We start from the raw sequence: 23,448 nt of genomic DNA on the forward strand, positions 1-23,448 counted from the left end.
TTTATTTTGTGGTATATTCCAATTTCTTTCCACTTTTTCCCCCATATCATTTCCCAATTTTTTCTTTGCTTTCTCATAGATGTGGAATATTTGAATTGTCTTCTCATGTGCAAAATTTGTTTTGGTATGGAAATTTTAAACTTCAATTACATTTGACCTTGGAGTTTTGTGTCTGTTGGTAGTTTGTGTATTCTGTCAATCAGTACTAGCTATCTGTTTTCTAAACTAATGGACAATTTGCTTGTATGATTTCCTGCAGTTTAATTTTAAGGCATTTAAAACTTAGATTGTTTTTCTTGGAAACCTAAGATCCTTCTATTTTCTGTATACACCCAGTATTTGAGGTCTATAACCTTTATTTGTATTCAGTATATATGTTCTTTCAGAATTGTATTTGTTCCTGTTCAGTCAACTTCTCAGCATTTTTTATTCTAATATCTTTTTTATCCTCAGAGGCTGTCTTATTTTGGAATCTTTTCTATTTTGTATTCAAGTTATTTACTCTTTTATTTGTATTGCTTTTTCTTTCAGATTTTTGATTTATGAGCTAATTTTGATTTCTTCATTTGAAGGGAAATTTCAGATTTGCCCCAAGAGTTAGAAAACTGTGTATATCCTTTGACCCAATAATACCATTATTAGCTCTGTTTTCCAAGGTGATCAAGGAAGAAGAAATGAACTTATGTGTTCTAAAATATTTATAGTAGCTTTCTTTATGGAAATTGAGGAGATATCCATCAGTTGGGGAATGGCTGAACAAATTGTGATGTATGATAATGATAAAATAATACTGTGCTATAAGAAAAGATGAGCAGGTTGGTTTTAGAAAAAATATGAAAGACATTCATGAAATAATGCAGAGTGAAACACACAGAACCAAGACAAATATATATATATATATATATATATATATATATATATAGTAAAGTAATATTGTTTGAAGAGTAATTGTGAATGACTTAAGTTACTCTTGAGGATTATGATCATTCAAATCAACTATGAAGGATCTTCTACCTTCAGAGAAATAACTGATATATGGATTATATGATTCCATATATTTATTTTATATCAAATGTTGGCTTTTTCTAATGTAGGTTTGGGAAGGGATAAGAGAGGCAACTCAGAAGTCAAAATGTAACAAAAATAAATTTGAAAAAGTGTTATTTCTCTTTCTAACAAATCTGAAATTTCTTATTGCTATTCCATTATGTCTAAGAAATTTGTAGTGTTTATTGTCTTGTTCTCTTTTATTTTGGCAGTTTTTGTTTGATTTTCATTAAAACAAAATTTTATTGCTTTATGGACTTTTCTAGAATATTTATTCATTTTTTTCCTTTTTTCTTCAAGAGTCTCACTATTGATTCATCTGCATTTATATGTTGTTTTTTTCTCTTTATATTTTCATCTCAGCTTTTTTTCTTTCCATTTTATTAGTTTGCATCAGACTCCTCTCCTTTCAATGCTTGGGCCTATTTTCTCCTGTACGGACCATTGAGGCTAAGGAGTTTCAGTTTCTGCAAGTTAGAATATGTGAGGACCAGGCTTTATAAAGTCTAATAGTAGGAATGACCACAGCTGGTTTGTAGACCACTTTTCTTTGGATGCTAAAGATAAAGCCCTTTTGTTCTCATTTGCTCAGAATTCATGAGCCTTTTTCTCTCCTTCCTCCTTGGCTGGACAAAAGTGGAGGTTGTTTCTCTTTTCCTCTGATTATCAGCATTTTAATTATTATGAATTGGCATATGTCTTGTTGCTTTGAGGTCTTTGAAACAGCTACACAACCATCTTGCCAGTGATGTGATGTCTTTATTAGGAAGCCCTGAGGCCATGTGATTCAAACACAAAGCACACTCCATGCTACAGCAGTGGTAGGGTCAGAAAGTCAGTGCCCTGAGCCTCACAGCAATAACAGAGTGGAGTGGAATGAGAAATGGGGGGCAAGGAAGGGGAGAGGTTGTTCCTCATGGATGGAGAGAGGCTCCTGGAGAAGGTTCTTGGGAAAGGTGGTTTGAATTGAATTGTAAAGAACACCTGCTTGGGGTAGCTAAGTGGTGCAGTGGATAGAGTACCAACACTGAAATCAGAAGGATCTGAGTTCAGATCTGGCTTCAGACACTTAACACTTCCTAGCTGTGTGACCCTGAGCAAATTACTTAATCCCATTTGCCTCAACAACAAAAAAAAAAATTGGACTCCGGAGAGGAGCCATGTTTGTGAATTAGTTGGCTTTACAGGGCTTTACAATAAAGACATCACTTGGTTGTCGAGATGGATGTGGAGTTTCAGAGACCTCAAAACAAGAAGGGAGAGAGGGGAGAAAGCATCCTCTGGAAAGGAAAAGACTAGATGGACACATTGTCAGTTACTGAGAGCACATGAGGTGTTTGGGGGATGAAGGTGTTTGTTGATATTTGGAGTGCCCAGAGGAAGAAAATAGCATGAGATAAATAACAATAAAATTAAAACATCAATAGGAACCCTACTGTAGAGACCCTTGAATGCCCACTAGGGGAAGTTGGACTTTCTCAAAAGTTATTGGAAATTTTAAGCAGAGGAATGAAATGAGCAGGGCTAAGTAAGGAAAATTAAAATAGCAGGATATAGAAAAATAGAGGGCAGCTGGTGATAGATGGATAGAGTGCCAGATTTGAAACCAAAAAGATTCATTTTCCTGAGTTCAAATCTGGTTTCAGAGTATGATCAAGTCATTTAACTCTGTTAGATTTAGTTTCTTTATCTGTCAAATGAGCTGTAAAAGGAAATGGCAAACCACTCCAGTATCTTTATCAAGAAAATCTCAAATGGGGTCACAGTCAGGCAGTACTGAAATATGAAGCATAGATTAGAGAGAAAAAGAGGGTGGAAATGGGGACATGTGTTAAGAGGCTTTGGGAGTAGCTCAGGACCTCGCAAGGGGAGAGTATAGAACAATCCTGGAAACTTCCCAAAGGCAAGGGATGCTTCCTCTTTGTCTTTGTAACTTCATTGTCTAGTACATAGTAGGTGCCTTATAAAGGCTTTTTAAATGAATGAAAAAGCTGCAGAGAAGTCAAGGAAGATAAGAATTGGGGAAAAGCCATTGGACTTATAAATTAGGGGATCATTTGTAATCTTAAAACCCCTTCTGTAGGAGGATAAAGGGTGGTTACCTACTTATAGGGGATTAAGGAGAAGGTGGATAGGAAAGAGAGAGACTGAGAGGTACCCAATATTTTTAAAGAAATTTAGCAATGAAGGGGAGGAGAGAGATTTACTAGTTGTTGGATGGGGTCAAAATACAAGAAAATCTTTTTTATATTTTTAAACTTTGAGAAAGCCTGAACATGAATGTAGATTGAGAAAAGGAATGTCGTAATAGGGACAAGATTAAAGATACCTGAGAGAGAGGGGATGATTACTACAGTCAGATCGATAGGCAGAACTAGAAAATTGAGAAGACTAGATACAGCAAGTAGTGGAGATTCATTTGTGACCAGAGGAGAGAGAGGAGTGCTATGACATTAAGACATTTGGAGGAATCTTAAAAGAGGAAAGCTAGAGGCTCTCCAGAAGCCTCCATATTCTCAGCGAAGTAATAGAGTAGGCCATTTCTTTATGAAAGAGAAAAGAAAAACGTTGGAGTATTGCTGTGGGGAATAAGATCTAGTTAACAAACAGTGGTAAGATTGTCAAACAGTTTTAAGGATCCAACTGAGATTCTTTTATATGAATTATAGGAGGTGTCCAAATCATGTCTGGGAACAAGAAATTCTAGAATAATAATTAAACACTAAACTGTCAAAGCTAAAGCCATGTTTGAAGGCAAGGGAGATAGATTGGGGAGAATTAGAAATTTGTGGAAGGTGAAGAGATTTTTATATAAGAGAAAGTGGGAGATAGATGGGGTTGTATTAAAGTAGAATTTCAAAATTCTAGTCCTTGGAGATGCCTTAATTCTAGAACTACTGAAGTCTCAGATGTGATTAAATCAGTGTGTCATTAAGGAGGAGAAGGAAATAGTGGAATTGAGGAAAGTAATGAATTGTATAGTCAGCCTGGGGAAGGATGTAATAGAAACATAACATTCTGGAAGATAATGGTAGGGAACATAGGTGGAGAGGAAAACAGTTGCATTCTGAAGTTATTTGAAAGTTAGAAAGATGACCTGGAAGTCAGTAAATGTTAGCAGTAAGGATGGAGAGATAGATGGTAGTGCAAGCAGATTTCATGGTTCACAAGAGACCACTAGAAGGATTGTGGGAGAGAAGTCATCGAATCAGCAAAAGAAAGTAAGATTAGGTCATCATCCCTTTTGGCCCCACAAAAGTATTTTCTGATCCTCCGCCTCCCAGGATGCTCTTCTTCTTCCTCCTGATGTGTATTTATTTTGTATATGTTTTATATTAGCATATACATCATTTCCCTCAGTAGAACTTATGGTTCTATATTTAATACAGGCAGAGGGCAGAGGGCAGAGACTTTTATTTTTGTCTTTGTATCCCCAAGACTTATCACAATGGCTGGAAAGTGGTTGTCATTTAATAAATGCTTGCTTACTTGTTGAATAAATGGATGGGGGGAGAGTTATTAACACTGGAAAAGAAGATAAAGTATATGATATCTATCATAAATGTAATCAAGGGTCTGAAACCCCCCCAAAAGAAAAAGTGAGTGAAGGAGCGTTTATTACATTCCTACAGGAAACAGAGGGGTCCTTATGTTGGAGGAGCTCTTTGGTACAGAAGCCAGTGTATGCTTATGTTAATCAAACCCTTCCCATGTGCTACACAGTCTCCTGCCAGTTCCTGATTGGTCAGTTTTCTGCTGACTAGTAGTATTTCCTTCTCTGCCTTCTTCATGTCCTCCTAGATATGTTCTCCCTCCTTTGTCATGCATCCCATGTGCAAAGATGTGGAAAACTACTCCTCTGGGTTGTGTTGGTTAAAATGCAATTAACTTATGTCTCATTTGCCTTTACCAGGTCATTGATCCCAACTAGTTTGAGCTGGATCAAGGTCTGTGATAAGACTGTGGTTAATTGAGAAGGGTACAGGAATTAATTTCTGATTGGTTGGATCTGCCTGTTAAGCAACTTTGTTGACTATTAATAATTATAATTCTCAGAATTTTAGCTCTTTTTGGAAAACATATTTTTGTTATCCTTATCCTGGGGCCATCTACCATAATTTCTCCCCTTTTCTTCTAATATTAATTTGGTTTCTACATTTTACTTTACTTGGTTCCAAATTTTCTTCATATCATCTCAGGATGAATTCAAAGTTTCCTTAGATATCATCTTCACATTCCCAGAATCTTGTACTTGTATTCCAAAAGGTGTTACCTTACTTATTGATGTTTCAATCAATCTTTGTACCAAACCCCTTATACAGGATATAACACAAAACCCAATTGCTATAAGTATTCCAGTTGCTACTGTTAGGGCGGTTAGAGTGGACACCACTGTTTCTTTCCAACCCCATAATTGGGTTCTCTGTTTCTGAATTCTCAGGTAATTTTTCAGCTAATACAGTTAAACCTTGAAGTGCTTTAGTAATGGTTCCATCAGAAGTAGTATTGTTTGGTGTAATATACCCCTTCTGGTAGCATTTTGCATACACCACCTTGCTCAACTAAAATCATATCTAATGCTAACCTATTTCCCAAGCTGTTCTGCTGGTTGCATCTAATTGACTAGTTATACCCTTGACTGTATCAAGCTTTGTTGATTCTATTAGATATAGTTGATCCATTCCATAGTCTTACTGATGGTTGACCACCAAAAGAGGAGGGATTCAAATCCTGCTGTTACTTGGTTCCTTGCTTTGAACTCATTGGACATCCCATATGGAACTCCAATAGCATCTAAATAGATTCTGTCATCAAATGAACCATGGGGACTTTCAACCTCCCTTTTTCATCTCTTATTCCTTTGACCATCCTCATATGGTTCACTGGGGTCTGATATGCTAAGGTTGTATCAGTACACAAATACCTGTTCCATCTGGAGAGAGTGTTGATTGGAGTGTTTTCCCCTACAGAGCCACCATAAATCTGACCTGGAGTAATCATTTTCTATAAATTGTTACTGCTATCTATAGTCATATTCCACTGCTGAGTGCAGAAGGCATTCTGCTTTGGTCCCAAAGTCCTCATTGTCTTGAATGGCAGGCAGAATGATTGCCAATCCCAGAGATAATGGAAGGAATATCCTTACCGGTACCTACTTTGACCAGTGGAAATGGAAGGGAGAGTGTAGTACAATTTTTCGCAATGCTGTTGGGGAATAGCCACACCATGGACTTAAATTCAGTCTCATGACCTTCAGTCCTAAGGGAAATAGGGTCTACCTGAAACATAAGCATAATTCACTCTTATTTAAATTTCTAACAATATATTTGACCTATTCCATCCAGGTATTAGTATCCCCATATCCTATCTCTATTTTTATTGTCTTTTGAGTATTATTTCTACTACCTTTGGGGTCATTTATAGGAGTGATTTTTACATCTAGCATTTCTCCAATTGATGGTTACTGGGCCCAGGGAAGTTGATGGTCTGGCCTCCAGACTGAGGATGGGTTTGGGGCGCATCAAACCCCAGAATCCTTTTTTCCCCTTTTTTTAATTTGAAAAAACAGAATAAGAAAAAAAGAAAAACAAAGGGAATACAAAATAAAATAAAGCAAAACAAGAGAAAATATTGTCATGTGCCCAGTAGAACTTAGGGAGGATTCAAAATATATAACAACAAATTACCAGATCAAGAAAGTATATATATTAGTAGAAGAAATTATATTCATAAATGTTCATTTTTTTCTTTACTTCCTTATAAATTGTTCTTTGGTTCTCTGCTGTCCACCTTATTTACTTTATTCTTTTTTTTACCTTTTCATCCTACCCACCACTTCCAAGCAAGCTGTAGTTAAAAAAAGCTCTCATGCACACACACACACACACACACACACACACATACACACACACCCCTTTCCTACTCCTAATCCTGACTGCTTTACTTCCACTCCTTAACTTGCCTTGCTATTACTAACCCCCCCCCCCAATAGATTCCTCCCTTGTCTTTTTCCCTTACCTTTGCTTTCCTCTTCGCCCATCCCTCCCCACTTTATTTCTTTATAGATTTTGGAGGGTGCTATACCCTTCTGGTAGATATGTAGTGTTGCCTATTTAACCCATTCCCAATATGAGTAGGTTTTCAGAAGTATGAGCTCTCTTCCTTTTAATACCTCTGTGTCTATTCTTCCTCTGTACCTCATTTGCATAACATAATTACTATTTTTACCATAACTCTGCTAATCTTTGTTTTGAGCCATCCTATTGTTGATGTGAATCTTAAATACAGTATATATTTCCCATGTAAAAAAAAAAAAACCCAGTTTCTCCATGTTTAAACAATTTGTCCATGTTGAGTTCTTGAAACTGATCTCTGATACTGGCTCTTTTATGTTAAATTTTCTGTTAAGTTCGGGTTTGGTTGATAGAAAGTCCTGAAAATTTCATTGAATGTCCATTTTTTTCTCACTCATTATTATAGATACTTTTGCTGGATGTGATATTTTTAGCGGCAGATCTAGTTCTTTTGATTGTTGGTAGATATGATTCCAGGACCTGTGGTCTTTTATTGTAGCTGATGATAAATCCTGTACAATTCTAATTGTAGTTCCAGCATATTTAAATTGTTTTTTTCATTTTTCTTGCAAAATTTTCTCATTGATCTGGGAGTTTCAAAATTTTTTTTTCTTCCCCTTTTTTTTTTTTTTGATATTTTATTTTATTTTTAAATAACTTTTTATTGATAGAATCCATGCCAGGGTAATTTTTTACAGCATTATCCCTTGCATTCACTTCTGTTCTGATTTTTCCCTTCCTTCTCTCCACCCCCTCCCCCAGATGGCAAGCAGTCAACATGTTGAATAGGTTACAGTATATCCTAGATACAATATATGTGTCCAGAACCGAACAGTTCTCTTGTTGTGCAGGGAGAATTGAATTCAGAAGGTATAAATAACCCGGGAAGAAAAACAAAAATGAAAGCAATTTATATTCATTTCCCAGTGTTCTTTCTTTGGATGTAGCTGCTTCTGTCCATCTTTGATCAACTGAGAGTTTCAAAATTTGGCAATAATATTCCTGGACTGTTTCCCATAAAGGTGGTTTCTTTAAGGTGGTGATTAATGGATTTTTTCTATTTCTACTTTCCCCTCATGTATTGTATAATTCCAGGATAATTTTCTTGGATTATTTCCTGCATTATTGTGACAAGGTTCTCTTTTTAGTCACAACTTTCAGACAGTCCAATTATTCTTGTATTTTCTCTTCTTGATCTGTTCAGATCTGTCATTTTTCTTATGTTTCACACTCTGCTTCTGATTTTTCATTCTTTAGAATCTGTTTTGTTATTTCTGATCTCGCATAGCTTCACTTGGATTCCCCTTGCCTGATAATAATTTTTAAAGAATTATTTTCCTCTTTGAAACTCTATAGCTTCTTTTCTAATTGGTTAACTTTTTTTTTATAATCCTGTTTTTCTTTTTTTTCTTTTTTTTTTTTTTAAATTTTCCTCATTGTCTCTTATTTGTAAATTCTTTTTTGAGTTCTATAAATTCTCTGGGCAGGGAGCCATTTCACATTACTCTTTATGGTAGAAGAAACTCTTTTTTGTTTTTTGTTTTTTGATTCTTAGGAAAATTTTATATTACATCATTAAAGAGATGGTTGAAAAAGGAAGCAAGCAGTAATTACAAACATCATTAAGAATAGGTCATGTCAGACTAACTTCATTTCCTTTTTAAAATTAGTAAACAAGGAGAGTGCTATGGATACAGTTTACCTAGATTTTTAGCAAAGCTTTTTTTTTTTTAATTAAAGCTTTTTATTTTCAAAATATATACATGGATGATTTTTGACATTCACCCCTATAAAACCCTGGGTTCTATTTTTTCCCCCTTCCTTTTCCTCCTCCCCCAGGAAGCTAGTGATCCAATGTATGTTAAACATGTATAATTCCTCCATATATATTTCCACAAATATCATGCTGCACAAGAAAAATCAGATCCAGAAGGGGAAAAAAATGAGAAAGAAAATAAAATGCAAGCAAACAACAACAAAAAAGAGTAAAAATGCTATGTTGTGATCCACACTCAGTTCCCATAGGCCTCTCTCTGGGTGTGGATGGCTCTCTTCATCACAAGATCACTGGAACTAGCATGAATCACCTCATTGTTGACAAGAACCACATCCATCAGAGTTGATCATCATATAATCTTGCTATTGCTGTGTACAATGATCTCCTGGTTCTGCTCATTTCACTTAACATCAGTACATGTAAGTCTCTCCAGGACTCTCTGAAAGCATCCCATTGATTGTTTCTTATAGAACCATAATATTCCATAGTATTCATATACCATAACTTATTCAGCCATTCCCCAGCTGTTGGGCATCCATCAGTTTCCAGTTTCTTGCAAGAAGCTCTTTTTGCTCCAGTGTCTTCCTCTAATTTGCCAGTTCATTTTTTAAAAAATAAGAGGTATTAGTGTAATCACCTCTAATCATGGGTTGGGGGATAGTGCCTCAAGCTTCCTTTCAGTCCCACCTCTGACAAGGAACCCCAAATCAAACGCTCCATCCTCCTTCAAGTGCTCACAGCCAGCAGAGTCCCTGCCCCACCACTTCTGCATTCATCTTTTGTGGAAGTGAAAGTCTCTATGGTTATTTCTGAGACTCCCAGCCATTTCTGAGACTACCTTGCCTGAGGAGTCCCCACTTGGTGTTTCCTCGAAACTAGCATAAGAGGTGTTTGCACTTCTCATGGGTCAATCTCAGCTAGGTCCTTCTTCAGATTTTGTAGGATTGTACCAGGAGGATCCCATTCTGCCTCAAATTGTCTTAATTTTTCATCAGTCTATATTCACTCTGAGGTGCAAATTTGTTCTGTTTGTGGGGAAAATCTGGAGAACTTGAAATTTACCAACCTACTCCACCATCTTCCCAGAATCTTCCCTAAGCCCCAGATTCCTAAATCTGCCCTGAAGATTTTTCCCATTAACATCTGTTCCTAATCTAAAGGTCCTATTCACACTTTAGTCTGCCCTTTTGATTCTGATATATATGGGATTGCATCCTAGGTTCCTTCACCTAAATTTTGTCATCTTTTAATTCCTGTTGAGAGCCCTTCTTGACTATTTTGAGTTCAACTCCTATACTGGGTGGTCTACCACACATCATCCCAAGCTGGACAAAGGGGGGGCTCTCTATATTCCACATTTGGAGTTCTGGTTGGTTTGTTATCCATACAAAGGTATTCATGTTCACTTTCTAAGCCTCCTTTGGTTATCAATCAATATGGTTTCCATATTCAATTATCTGACAGGAATCAACTTGAAGCATTTGTCGGTCTCCTGTTTTTGTCAAATTAACCTCTTCACTTGAAGAGCCTCTCCCAGAGTGTACTATCACCATAACCCTTATTTTCTTCTCTTAACTCAGCCACAGATTTGCCCTGCACTCTCACAATCCCTAAACTTCAGATGAGGAGGAGCCCCAACACATTTTGAGTTTGAATATCTCTAAGAGGGAGGCATAAAAATATAATCCCGCAGATTCCAAATACCAATATTGACAACACAAATATCAAAGTCAGTACCTCAGGTCTAGTCATTTTGAGGATTTGTAAACTGCCTTCTTTCCATGAAGTTCTGTACAAAAAAGTTGTCTACTGAATACCCCTTAGTTCACAGAAGGATTCCAAGTCCTGAGACTGAGTCTGCAGCCTCTAGTTCACAGAAGATACAGCTTTCAAGAGGGTCAGGCTTGGACAGTCAACTTCTCCTGCTTCATTGGTCCCTTTACCTTAGTGAAATGAGTCCAACCTCACTTGGCAATTCAGATTGTGGTTTCCCTAGTCAGGCATAACAGGTAGTACCAGCTAGATTGCAGCTTTGCTTCCTTCCAAGTTTTAATCAGTACCCGGTCTCTTGGTTGGAAAGAGTGTAGAGAAAATTCCAAAAGGTGGGCTTTGGGTAAGTAGTTTTCTCCATCTAAGATCTGAAAGAGAGGATGATACTGGCAGGACATAAGTGTCCGTGTCGCAAGATCTTTGATCTCAAAAGGTGGGTAGCTCCTTTGACAGTCCTAAGTAGGGTAGTCCAAATAATATCTTATGTGGTGATAACCATATCTTCTACAAGTTGTACAGATTCTCCTTAAGGCAAGAGGCAAACATTTGGTTCCTTGATATTCTTGACCTTTTGTTCTTCCAGATGAATTTTGTTATTTTTTTTCTACCTTTATAAAATAATTTTTGGGAGTTTGTTTGGTATAGCACTGAACAAGTAGACTAATTTAGAATTGTCATTTTAGCTCAGCCTACCCATGAGCAATTGTATCATTTCCCATCTAGGGACGTGAATAGTTTAACTTTTAAACAATTTTTTTTTCCTGTTTACTTTTCTATGCTTCTCTTGAGTCCTATGTTTGAAGATCAAATTTTCTGTTTAGTTCTGTTTTTTTCAAGAGAAATGATTGAAAGTTTCTTCATTGAAAATACGTTTTTTTCCCCTGAAATATAATTCTCAGTCTTACTGCGTAGTTTATTCTTGGTTGTAATCCCTTGTCCTTTGCCTTCTGGAGTATGGTATTCTAGACTTTCTGATCCTTTATTGTAGAAGCTTGACAGATCCTGGGTAATCCTGACTGTGGCTCCTTGATACTTAAATTGTTTCCTTTTTCTTTTTTTCCCCTGGCAGCTTGAAGCATTTTAAATTTATAGTTCTAAATTATATTTCTAGAGTTTTGCAGCAGTGTTTCTTGGGGTTTTCCTTGTGTTTTGGGAGGTGATTGATGGATTCTTTCAAAGGCCATTTTGTCCTTTAGTATATCAGGGCAGTTTTCCTTGATGATCTCTTGAAAAATGCTATCCAGGCTCTTTTTTTTGATCATGGTCTTCAGGTAGACCAATAATTTTAAAATTGTCTCTCCTGATCAGCTGCTTTTCCGGTATTTTACATTTTCTTCCATTTTTTCATTCTTTTTAGTTTCCTTGATTCTTGATGATTCATAGAATTATTAGCTTCCATTTGCCCAGTTCTAGTTTTTAATATATGATTTTCTTCAGTTAGCTTTTGTTTCTTCTTTTCCATTTGATTAATTCTACTTTTCAAGACAATGTCCCCCCTTCTCCCTTTCAGAGGTGAGTTTATTTAGATTGTAAGCTCCTTGAGGATTCTTCCTTCCTTCCTTCCTTCCTTCCTTCCTTCCTTCCTTCCTTCCTTCCTTCCTTCCTTCCTTCCTTCCTCCCTTCCTCCCTTCCTCCCTTCCTCCCTTCTTTCCTTCCTTCCTCTTTCCCTCCCTCCTTCCCTTCCTCATTTTTTCTTTCTCTCCCTCCCTCCCTTCCTCTCTTCCTCCCTCTCTGTCTTCCTCCTTCCCCTTCTTCCCTTTATCCCTCCCTCCCCTCTCTCCCTCCCTTTTTTCTTTCTTTCTTTCTTTTTCTCTTTCTTCTCTCTCTCTCTCTCACTCTTTTTCTTTCTTTCTTTCTTTCTTTCTTTCTTTCTTTCTTTCTTTCTTTCTTTCTTTCTTTCTTTCTTTCTTTCTTCATTTAGCCAATTGTGTTTAAGGAATTGTTTTCCTTAGTCAACATTTGTCCTTTTTTCCAAGCTATTGACTCTTTGTTGCACACCTTCCGTTTCTTTTCCCGATTTTTCTTCTGCCTTTCTTACTTGCCTTTTAAATCCTTTATGAAAACTACCAAGAAGCCCCTTTGAGCTTAAGAACAATTCATATCACCCTTTGAGATTTTTTTATGTGAGCATTTTGTTCTCTTCTGAGTTGATGTTTTGGTCTTCCCTGTCACAAATTAGCTTTTTGGGGTTAAGGTTCTTTTCTGTTTCTTGCTCATTTTCTTTCTTTCTTTTTTTCCTATTTTGTGACTTTTGAGATTGAGCTCTGCTTTTGAGGTATAGAGGGTGCTGTCTCAAGCTTCTTGTGCTACTCTCTAAGCCTTGGTTTTGAGCATGGGGTCCCTTGTGTTTGATATCTTGCTCACGGCAAGGATAACCCCTACCTCTTTCTCTAGGCAACAGCCTGGTTTCTCAGGCTGAGAATTTGCCTTCTCTGTCATGACTAAAGGCTACCCCACAGATCTGCTCTGCTACTAAGCCAGGGCTGAGGGTCTCAATTTCTGGACTTCTCTGAGCAATTTATCCAATGGTTTCTTATTCCATCTATCTAATTTCTGTAATTTCTTATTAATGTCTGGCCATGCTTTGGTCACAAAATTTACTTTCAACATACCCTATGTTACTAGATCATGTGGATCTAGTCCTGAATATTTTCTCATCCTTTCCTTCATTCTCTCTAGGAACTGTGAGGGTGACTCATTTTTTTCCTGATTTATCTCAAATGTCTTATTGATGTTCTGTAACTTTGGGACTGAGCCCTCAATACCTTCCACTATCAATTCCTTGCATGTCCTTTCTTTGAACTCAATTGTTGTTGTCCTTATTGTCGGAGTCCTTATTGGGGAAATTCCTTTCAGTAGCTATCATTCCTGGACCAGGAGGATGCCTCAGTTCCCAAGTTTCTATGGTTGCCTCCTAATCATTCCTTTTTCCTCTCCATAACAATAAATTTAGACTGAATATTAGTTCAGCGCAGATATAGAAAACTGGTCCTAGGAATTGATCTATCTGTTTAGCCAATCCTATTGGATCCCCAATTAAAGACTTCATTTCTTTCTGAATTTTTTATGGGTCTTGCTCCCACAGGAATGCCTACCTCCAGCTAAATTGCATTCACAAAAACATTGATTTTTAACTATTTTCTTCTTACCCTTACCCCTAGTTTGTGAACTCTCTTCCCAATTTGCTAGTATCCTCCCCAGTGGTCTGTCATTGAAGATTTCTGGGGATCCTTTCCCTCTTTCTCTTTGAGCTCTTATTTGCCATCCTACACTTACCAAGAAGCCCCACCTCTCTCATGCTAGGATGTACCCCCGACCATCAAAGCAGTATTAAACTACTGTTTTCTTGCCTTGCTCGAGATCTCTGCTTGCATGTTCTGTCCAGATCTTCCTTGTCTTTCTTGTTCAGTCACTCTACTCCTGGTGCTAACGAAAATTCTGGGCTCCTAATCGCAGGGGCCAGCCTGAAGGAGGAAGTGAGTACTGCTGGAAATGACTTTTCTATATCTCCACAACCTGGGCCAACCCTCTGGGTTTGGGATCCTGAGGGAGCCCCCATGTGGTTATGAACTTGATCAATGGTCCAAGGCCCCCCAAAACATTAGAAAATTTCTGCAGTGAGTGAACAAGCATTTCTTGCTCTGTGCTCTTGCAGGAAGTGGGTGCATCCTTCTGGTGGAGGAGTGCCCGCTGGTACAGAAGAGAGAGTGTGCATATATTAATCAAACCCCTCCTATGTGCCATCATCTCCTCGCAATTGTTCCTGATTGGTCAGTATTCTGTTGACTGGCAATATTTCCCTCTCTGCCTTCTTCATGCCTTCTATGCATCCCATGTTCAAAGATGACAGAAAACTCCTCCTACAGGGTATCAACTTGGTTAAAATGCAATTAGCCTGTTAAGCATGCTCATTTCTCATTTGCCTTTACTAGGTCATTGACCCTGACTAGTTTGAGCAGATTGGGGTCTGTGGTAAGACTTGGTTGAAAAGGATACAGGGACCCATTTCAGAGCAGTTGAAAATACCTGTTAAGCAACTTTGTTGATTATTATTTGAATTCTCAGAATTCTAGCTCTCTACAGAAAATAAACTGTTTTGTTACCCCATCCTGGGGCCCATCTATCACAATATCCTTGGAGAGGCAGATTTTCATTAAAATAAGTGGAAATGCTGCTCAAAAAATCTAGAATGTAATGAATTAAAGTATGATTTCTAAAGGTATAGTAGAATGGGTGAAGTGTGTCTGAGGAGGAGGGATGAGGACTAGGCAACAGTCACATGGACGTGCCAAAAGACCCTGTGCCAGGGATAATGGCTAGCCAGCCAGGGACCCACTGGCACTGGAAACATGAACTTAGCCTTCTGCCTCAACAGAATTTAAGTCCTTCTGCAGCAGGGCCAGACAGCCTCTGAAGGGGTGTGGGCTCTTGGCTCCTCTGGTAGCCTCATCTAGAAGTTGCCTAAAACTGGTGAGAGATGAAAAATGTGCAGTGACTGTTCTCTTGTTTTCCAGGTTCTACCAGTCCATTTTTAGTGTCAGCTTGTCTTCGTGGTGCAGTGAATGAAAACTCTTCTGCACCTGTGACTCAAGCACAGAACTCTTTATTCACTAAATATGAAATGGAACTTGAAAGCCAGCGAAAACTTATTCCTTACCCTGGAAAGGAACATATTGAACGGGTTTTAGAAGAGTACTCACATCAAGTGAAAGACTTACAAAGAAGACTGAATGAAGTGAGTTCTTTTGCCTTCCAGGGCACCCTGATGTTCAAGAGAACTTAGTGTGAGAAAAGAAAGGTGGAGAAAAGAAGCTATAGCCTTATTTATCATATTACTTCCCATGTGCTTGATTTTCCATTGAACAGAATTAGGTTGCTGAAAATTATTCAAAATCATCCTAAGTAAGAATATAGATAGGAAACATATCACTTAAGATATAGTGCCTCTGACATTTGTTCTTATACGACCACTCATAACTTTGGTTATAAGAATGAATGGACCACCTGCTCTTTCTAGCATATTCAAACTTGTCCCACAACTTTTCCCCAGAACTCAGATTTTTAGAGTTTTTGATAAGAATAAACTAGGAATTGATTCAAATAATGTACTAAAACTTAACATAGTACTGTGTGTGTTAAGAGTAGCAGGTAAGTTTGGGTTTAAGTGTCAAATTCTCTAGAGATAAAGAAAGAATGCTCAGGACAATTGGAGACAAGTAAAAAATCTTGTTAGTTGGTGTGTGAAAACCTATGGGTGCAGCTGCCCAAGAGCTGCATGATCAGGAATGAGTGACACCACAGCAGGATGTCAAGTGCAGACACCATATGGGTCTATCTGTGTTTTATAGTGGAGTTTGGGCAAGTATAAATGAATGACATCATGAAATGCTGCTGATAAGATCTGCCTTGTGTTAGCAAACCCCACCCAGAGAGCTTCAGACCACATAACCTGTGGTACCTAAAATGTGATGTGACTTAAGACCTGGGAGATTGTGTTAGGTAATGAGACATTAGTGTATAGGAATGTTAATTTCTGTACCTAAAGCAATGAAAATGAGTGTAGAATAAACTATATGTGGGGACTGTCCTTGCAACCTTTCAGAGTGCTGAGCTTCATGAAAAACAGAAATTCCATCTGAGGCAGTCAGTCATTGACTTGCAGACAAAGCTTCAAGAGATGCAAATGGAGAGAGATGCCTTGGCTGATATCAGGTTGGTGACTACAGTGAGTGTGACTCTCGGGATCACAAACATTGGAGATGGTAATAGCTTACTAACAGGGTGATCTCGTTCCAAGCTACACTGAAGTTCCTTGTCTGTTACTGCTTTTGTAGAGTACTGTGAAAATTTCAAAATAAAAATTACTGATTTCCCTTGATCATCACTACAATTGGGTGAGAGAGATTATTCTTACTGTCCTCTATATAGGGAAATGGAAGCTGAGACAGAGATCATGACTTCCTCATGATTACACACTTGGGAAGTATCTGAAGCCAGGTGTGAATTTCCTAATTTCTGAGCCTATTACTCTATATTCTGTGCTGCTTAGGAGATTGGACGAGTAGATTTCTGTGTTCCATTCTAACACTGGATTCTGTTGTTTTGCAATGATTTACTACATTATTCTGCCATGAAAGATTGTTGTGTAGGTGCTAAATGATACTTTGTGTAAATAATCAAAATATTCAATACTTTCACTTTTGTAGTAGTTGTTTTAATATATTTGAATTTCTGATCTTGTTGACAAAGAGACAACCAATGCAGCATTTAATATTAGTACCTTCCTTGAACATCTGTGAAAATATTTATGTTTCTACTCTTACCAATTAGAAAATAATTTGATAAGTGGGGAGCACCAGATGCCATTGAATCCAGTATCTTGATTTCCTGATCCAGGACTTGCTATTGAATTGAGTACATTCTAATCATCTATGTGAAAAGGCTCTTGTGGAATAATTTAGCAAAATACTTAGAATGTATTGAGGGCCATAGAATTTTGAGCAAGAATCACCTTAAAGATTAGCCTGATAGATTTAGAACTGGAAGAGAATGTTGAGGTTACAGATTACTAGCCCCTTCATTTTACAGATGAGGAAGCTGAGGTTAGACAAAGGTAAAGTGACTTATCAAGACCATACCAAAAATAAGGGGCAAAGCTGATGTTTGGATTTAAGGTCTCAGCGTCTTTTAAGACAGCACTTTTTCCTGCTGAATCACAAAGTCCTTTAGACTAAACAAAGGAGGAAAAGTTAAATAAATGCCTTGTAGAAGATTGAAAAAGTTTGTAACTAAATTGAAGGTTTTGGTTGTCAGTGTTTTGTCTTTCCTATTTATTATATTAGCTAAAGAGAGACTGAATAGTTATTTCAAGTTTTAACTAAAGTCTCATTTTCTGTAAGCAGACTTTCCCCATTTTTCCTGGCCCCTTTATGCTTTCCCTCTCTGATTAGCCACAATTTATTCCATATAAACATTCCATACTGGTTTTTGCACATAGTTGTTTGCATGCTGAACACTTCATTAAACAATGGGCTTGGTTCTACTTTGTTCTTCTTTAGTTCCTATAGATCTTCCTAGGCATCTCAGTATTCATTATATTCATTGTTTTTGTTTTTGTTTTTTACAGCACATTAGTATTCCATTACATTTATGTACTTCATTCCCTAATTGATAGGCATCTATTTTGTTTCCCAGTACTTTGTTATCACATAAAGTACTGTTATAAATGTTTAGGAGTGTATGGGGACATTTTATTCACTCTCCAAAATTATTTTTTATTATTTCACAGCTCTACCAAAAATATTTTAGTGTGTCTGTTTTCCAAAAATCCCTCCAACATTGACTTGCCATTTCATATATTGCCACTTTGGAGTAGATGTAAGGTAAAATCTCAGAGTTGTTTTTATTTGCATTTCTCTTGTTATTAGTGATTTTGAACCAATATGTTGTGAATATTTTATAATTCTTTTTTTTTTGAGAATTGCTGTTCATATTCTTTTGATCATTTATCTATTGGGGAATGACTATTAGTTTCAAATATTTATTAATTGTTTGTTTCTTGGATTGCAAACTTTTTATCAGAGAAATTTGCTACAATATTTTTTTCCCCCATTTGGCTACTTTGCTTCCTATCCTAGATGCATTAATGTTACCTGTGCAGAAGCTTTTCAGTTTCAGGTTTCCTTTTTTACTGCAAATATAGTATTATGTTCATTCAGTTACTTTACCTTAGTCCTTATGGTGGTTCTGTTCCCACTGGCTCTCCTATTAGTTTATTTTTCTCGTTTATATGGTTATATTTTTCTTACCCTTTTTTCCCTTCTAATTCATTTAGATTGTCCCTTCTTCTCTTCAGCTTTTTTAGTTTTAAAAATTTAATTAAGCCCCTTTCTAAAAGAATATTTTTTTTCTCTTCATTTGTTGTCTTTTTTTGTTTCCTCTAGGACCTCATTCTCTGATTTTTTACCTCTAATTATCTGGTCTTTCTTTTCTCTGCATTTTTCATGCAGTCCAAGCTTCTAAGATATCCATTCTAGGTTCTCCCCTGTAGGTTCTTTGCCCCTGCCATGTAAGACTTATCCCAAGAATTCCCTTTTTCCACTGTGCTTCACTTCCAGAATTAGCAATCTTTTTAATCATTTGTATATTTCTACTATACTGCAATTTGTTTAGCTATTTCCCAGTTCATGGGCATCCTTTTAAAATCTAGTTTTTTGCTTCTTTTCCTTCTTTTAACCCCATTTTCAGGATCCAAGAAATTTGTTTTGCTTTGGAGGGCTTTCTTCAGTAGTATTTATCACCTCCTTAATCCCTACTTATTTTCCTGTTTAATATATTTCTGCCCTGTCTTGTTTGCAAATGTGTATTCATCCATTTTTGAATGATTTATATGAGTAACATTGACATTCGTATTATACCCATCTTTCGTCCTTTTCTTCATATTTGAATATGCTTCTCATGCATCCTTTTTGAGGGAGATCAAAAATAATAAGCTCCGTTTTCTTTTTACTGTGCTAGTATATTCCTCATTCTCTTGCTCCCCCTTTCCTTTAAAATCTTTATTACAGAACCAGCTTTCCCCTAGGTCCATCAAAAAACCAACCAGACAAACAATTCCCTTAATACCTTTTGAAAATAATAAAGTTCTAAAAGGTTACTTGTTTTTCTTCCTTCACTAAATTGTCAGCAACATCATATAACTCCTTTCAATTGCTTAAATTTACCTTTCTTAGTTTCCCTTTATGTTTAGAAGTTGCTACTTTTTTGTCAGAAATGATTTATTCCATGCTTTTGGCATATTACAGCATCTTCCTGGGGTTATAGAAGAAGCTGCCTAGGTTAATATAATCCTGACTCCTGACTGTGTTTTCTTTGTACATTAGGTGCTTGCAGTAAGTTTCCTTTAATGTAGAAGCTCAGGATTTTGGCTATGACATTTTGGGATTTCTCCTTTTGGGGATTCTTTCAGAAGGTGATAATAAATTTCTATCTTTACTTTGCCCTCTGGTCTTAATGTTTTCTGGCTATTTTCATTATGTGTATGATGATTATAAGCTTCATGCTTTTAAAAAATAATGGATTTCAAGAGTCTTACTGATTTTTCAAGTAGTTCTTCTTGATTTGGTTTCCAGTTTGGTTGTTTTTGACATATATCTTATATTTTTGTCTATTTCAGTTTTTAAAAATTTTGTTCTCAAATCTCTTGCTATCTTTTTTAGAGTCATTGATAACTTTCTTCTAATTTTCAGAGAGTTTATTACTTGGATAAATTTTAATAATTTTTGTTTTAAGGTATTTCTTCTTCTAATTCTTGCCTTCAAGCTTTTTATTTCATTTTTAAAATCCTCTTTGCTTATTCATATATCCTTATAGAAGATCTTTTTTTTCCATTAGAGTCTCTTCAATTATAACACAGTTATACTCTTATCACTCATATGAAAGAGTGTTCCAAATCACTATTGATCAGAGAAATGCAAATTAAGACAACTCTGAGATACCACTACACACCTTTCAGATTGGCTAAGATGACAGGAAAAAATAATGATGAATGTTGGAGGGGATGTGGGAAAACTGGGACACTGATACATTGTTGGTGGAGTTGTGAACGAATCCAACCATTCTGGAGAGCAATCTGGAATTATGCCCAAAAAGTTATCAAACTGTGCATATCCTTTGATCCAGCAGTGCTGCTACTTTATACCCCAAAGAGATACTAAAGAAGGGAAAGGGACCTGTATGTGCCAAAATGTTTGTGGCAGCCCTGTTTGTAGTGGCTAGAAACTGGAAATTGAATGGATGCCCATCAATTGGAGAATGGCTGGGTAAATTGTGGTATATGAATGTTATGGAATATTATTGTTCTGTAAGGAATGACCAGCAGGATGAATACAGAGAGGCTTGGAGAGACTTACATGAACTGATGCTAAGTGAAATGAGCAGAACCAGGAGATCATTATACACTTCAATAACGATATTGTATGAGTATGTATTCTGATGGAGGTGGATTTCTTTGACAAAGAGACCTAACTGAGTTTCAATTGATAAATGATGGACAGAAGCAGCTACACCCAAAGAAAGAACACTGGGAAACGAATGTGAACTATTTGCATTTTTGTTTTTCTTCCCGGGTTATTTTTACTTTCTGAATCCAATTCTCCCTGTGCAACAAGAGAACTGTTTGGTTCTGCAAACATATATTGTATCTAGGATATACTGCAACATATCTAACATATATAGGACTGCTTGCCATTAGGGGAGAGGGTGGAGGGAGGGAGGGGAAAAATTGGAACAGAAGCGAGTGCAAGGGATAATGTTGTAAAAAATTACCCTGGCATGGATTCTGTCAATATAAAGTTATTATAAAATAAAATAAAATATTAAAAAAATAATAACAGTTATACTTTATTTCTAAGTGGGATTTTTTGGGATCTCTAGATTTACAGTAAAATTTTTTTACATTGATTAGGGTTTTCCTTGGTTTGCTCACATCTCCAACTTTAGTTCCTGATTTAGGGCTTTACTGTAAGGGCCAGGCTTTGCTTCTTGGCTGTGATTTGGAATGAGAATGGTTGGCCCTGTTGGGATCTTTCCTGTATCATCTCAGTTTCTGTGATAACCTGCTTTAGGTTCCCACGATCTTTGAGGATCATAATTTGAATCATCAGGGCCCTGTATCTTGGGACAGTGACTTAAGCCTCAGAGTTTCTCTGCTTTGGGCTGCCCTTGTCTGAGCACTCCTGAGCCTCACTGGTTGCTGCTACACTTTGGAGAGCTTCTAGGATCTTTGTTTTGGTCATTCAGTTATTTTCATTTTTATGCCCCCATTGGGTTGTCTTGCAAAGATACTGGAGTGGTTTTCCATTTCCTTCCCCAGTTCATTTTACAGAGGAGGAAACTAAAGCAAAGGATTAAGTGATTTGTTCAGACGTCAGCTAATAAGTGTCTGAGGCCAGATTTGGAGTCTACCCATTATGCTATCTAACTGCCCTCTGAGATCTCTGGGAGCTTTTTCAGGACCTAGAGAGTCCTGACTACCCCAGAACTTGCTATGGAGCATTTCATTCTTATTGCCTCCATACACAAATTGCTGCACACAGTTTTGTTTTTCTGGATGACTTTTCATTATCAACAGGATTAAGGGTTCTGGCTCTGACATTGCTGCTAGTCTTTTTTCCTACTGCCTGTGGACTTTGCCTGATTTTTTTTTTTTTTTGTTCAGGTCCAACATTTATTCCCCTCAAGTTTTTTGATTACTATTCAGTCTGCTATAAATTAGCAGATTTTTTTTTTTTTTTTTTTTGCTGGAGTAAATATTGTGGGAGAAATATTATTCAGATATAATTTAACTTTCATGTTCACCAAAATTTTTTAAATTACCTATTGCCAGGATAAAATCAGCTTTGAATAGGAGTTTAAGTAATTTTTTCCTCTTTTACTTTGTTCCATAGACGAAGGGAGACGCTTTCTCAGGAGGATTTAAGAAATCAACTCCAAACTACAATTCATGAACTTGAAACTGCCAAACGCCTTCAGGAAGAGATGCTGAGGGAGAGCACCAGTCAGACAGAGCAGCTCAGAAAGGTGATGCTCAGTCATGAAGGAGTGCTCCAGGAAATCCGAGCCATTCTTGTGGACTATGAAGAGACCACAGGCAAGAGAATATATGAGCATGAGACCATCTCTACTCTCCACGTGCGCAACTTGGGCACAGCTATTAGTAAACTTCTAAGAGAATTAGACACGGAAGTGTCTTATCTTAAAGGGAGGATTTTTCCAGTAAGTGGTGAGAACACTATTTTTTTTTTACCAGCTAATTTTAGATGCTTCTTATATGTGGTACTTTAAAATTTATTGAAATAACATTGCTTTTTAGCACATATTAATGATGGGATAAGCTCCCATCTTGTTGTATGTTAATAAAGCTGTTGCCCCAGTGGCTTTCTTCTATGCTCACCACCCTCGCTGGAGTCATTTAACTTGTATTAGCTTTAAAGGGTAGTCAAGAAGCTAGAAGAATAGAGTCCTAGTAGCTCCTTAGTTTTCAGTTTTATTGAAAACTTCAGTATCACCTGATCAAAGGCTTGAATATGCTTCTCACTAACTCATCCCAATCTTTAAAAAAAACACAAAACAAAACAGGTAGAAGATCAACTTGAATCATTGAAAACTGAATCACAGAACAAAATAGAACTGCTTCTTCAGCAGCATCAAGATAGGTAAGCCTCTTTCCTTATTTAGTTTAAGACACTGAGGCGACTGTGGGATTGGGGGGAGGGTTTGGTGGACAGAGGGCTGTGCTTGGAGTCAGGAAGACTTGAGTTTCAATCTGGTTATTAAATATACTTTGTAGCTGTGTGACCTTGTGCAAGTCACTTCACCTTTGTCTGCCTTAGCTTGCTCATCTATAAAATGATTTTTGTGAGGATCAAATGACTTAATATTTGTAAAGTACTTTACTAACCTTAAAGCATTAAATAAATGTTAGTGATTTATCATTATCATCATCATTTAAAAATCTCTATGTTTCTGGGAAAATTAGGTTTTTTTGTTGCTTTTATTTGCTAAGCTTTTTTATTAAATGCTTTATACTTGTATATATATTATATTTTATATATATGTAAATATAAGTATATAATATATAATGCTTATATTTACATATATATAAAATATACCTTTATTAAGTGCTTATACATATTGTGGGTACAAAGACAAAAAAGATCCCCTGCTTTCATGAGACATCTATTAGGAAAAACCAGATATACACACACAAGTGAATGCAAA

At 36.7% G+C, this 23,448-nt stretch overlaps 1 protein-coding gene across 12 annotated transcripts in view; it reads left to right on the top strand.

Moving 5' to 3' along the window:
* CCDC158 (coiled-coil domain containing 158) overlaps positions 1-23,448 on the top strand; it is a 127,796-nt gene that overhangs the window by 15,676 nt on the left and 88,672 nt on the right. For all 12 annotated transcript variants that reach the window (XM_051967409.1, XM_051967416.1, XM_051967408.1 and 9 more), the window contains 4 exons: positions 15,183-15,403; positions 16,271-16,380; positions 22,116-22,443; positions 22,807-22,883. In XM_051967409.1, coding sequence (XP_051823369.1) covers positions 15,183-15,403; positions 16,271-16,380; positions 22,116-22,443; positions 22,807-22,883 — 736 coding nt within the window. The remainder of the gene's footprint in view (positions 1-15,182; positions 15,404-16,270; positions 16,381-22,115; positions 22,444-22,806; positions 22,884-23,448) is intronic.

The sequence above is a fragment of the Antechinus flavipes genome, chromosome 6, assembly GCF_016432865.1.
Source record: "Antechinus flavipes isolate AdamAnt ecotype Samford, QLD, Australia chromosome 6, AdamAnt_v2, whole genome shotgun sequence".
Classification (NCBI taxonomy): domain Eukaryota; kingdom Metazoa; phylum Chordata; class Mammalia; order Dasyuromorphia; family Dasyuridae; genus Antechinus; species Antechinus flavipes.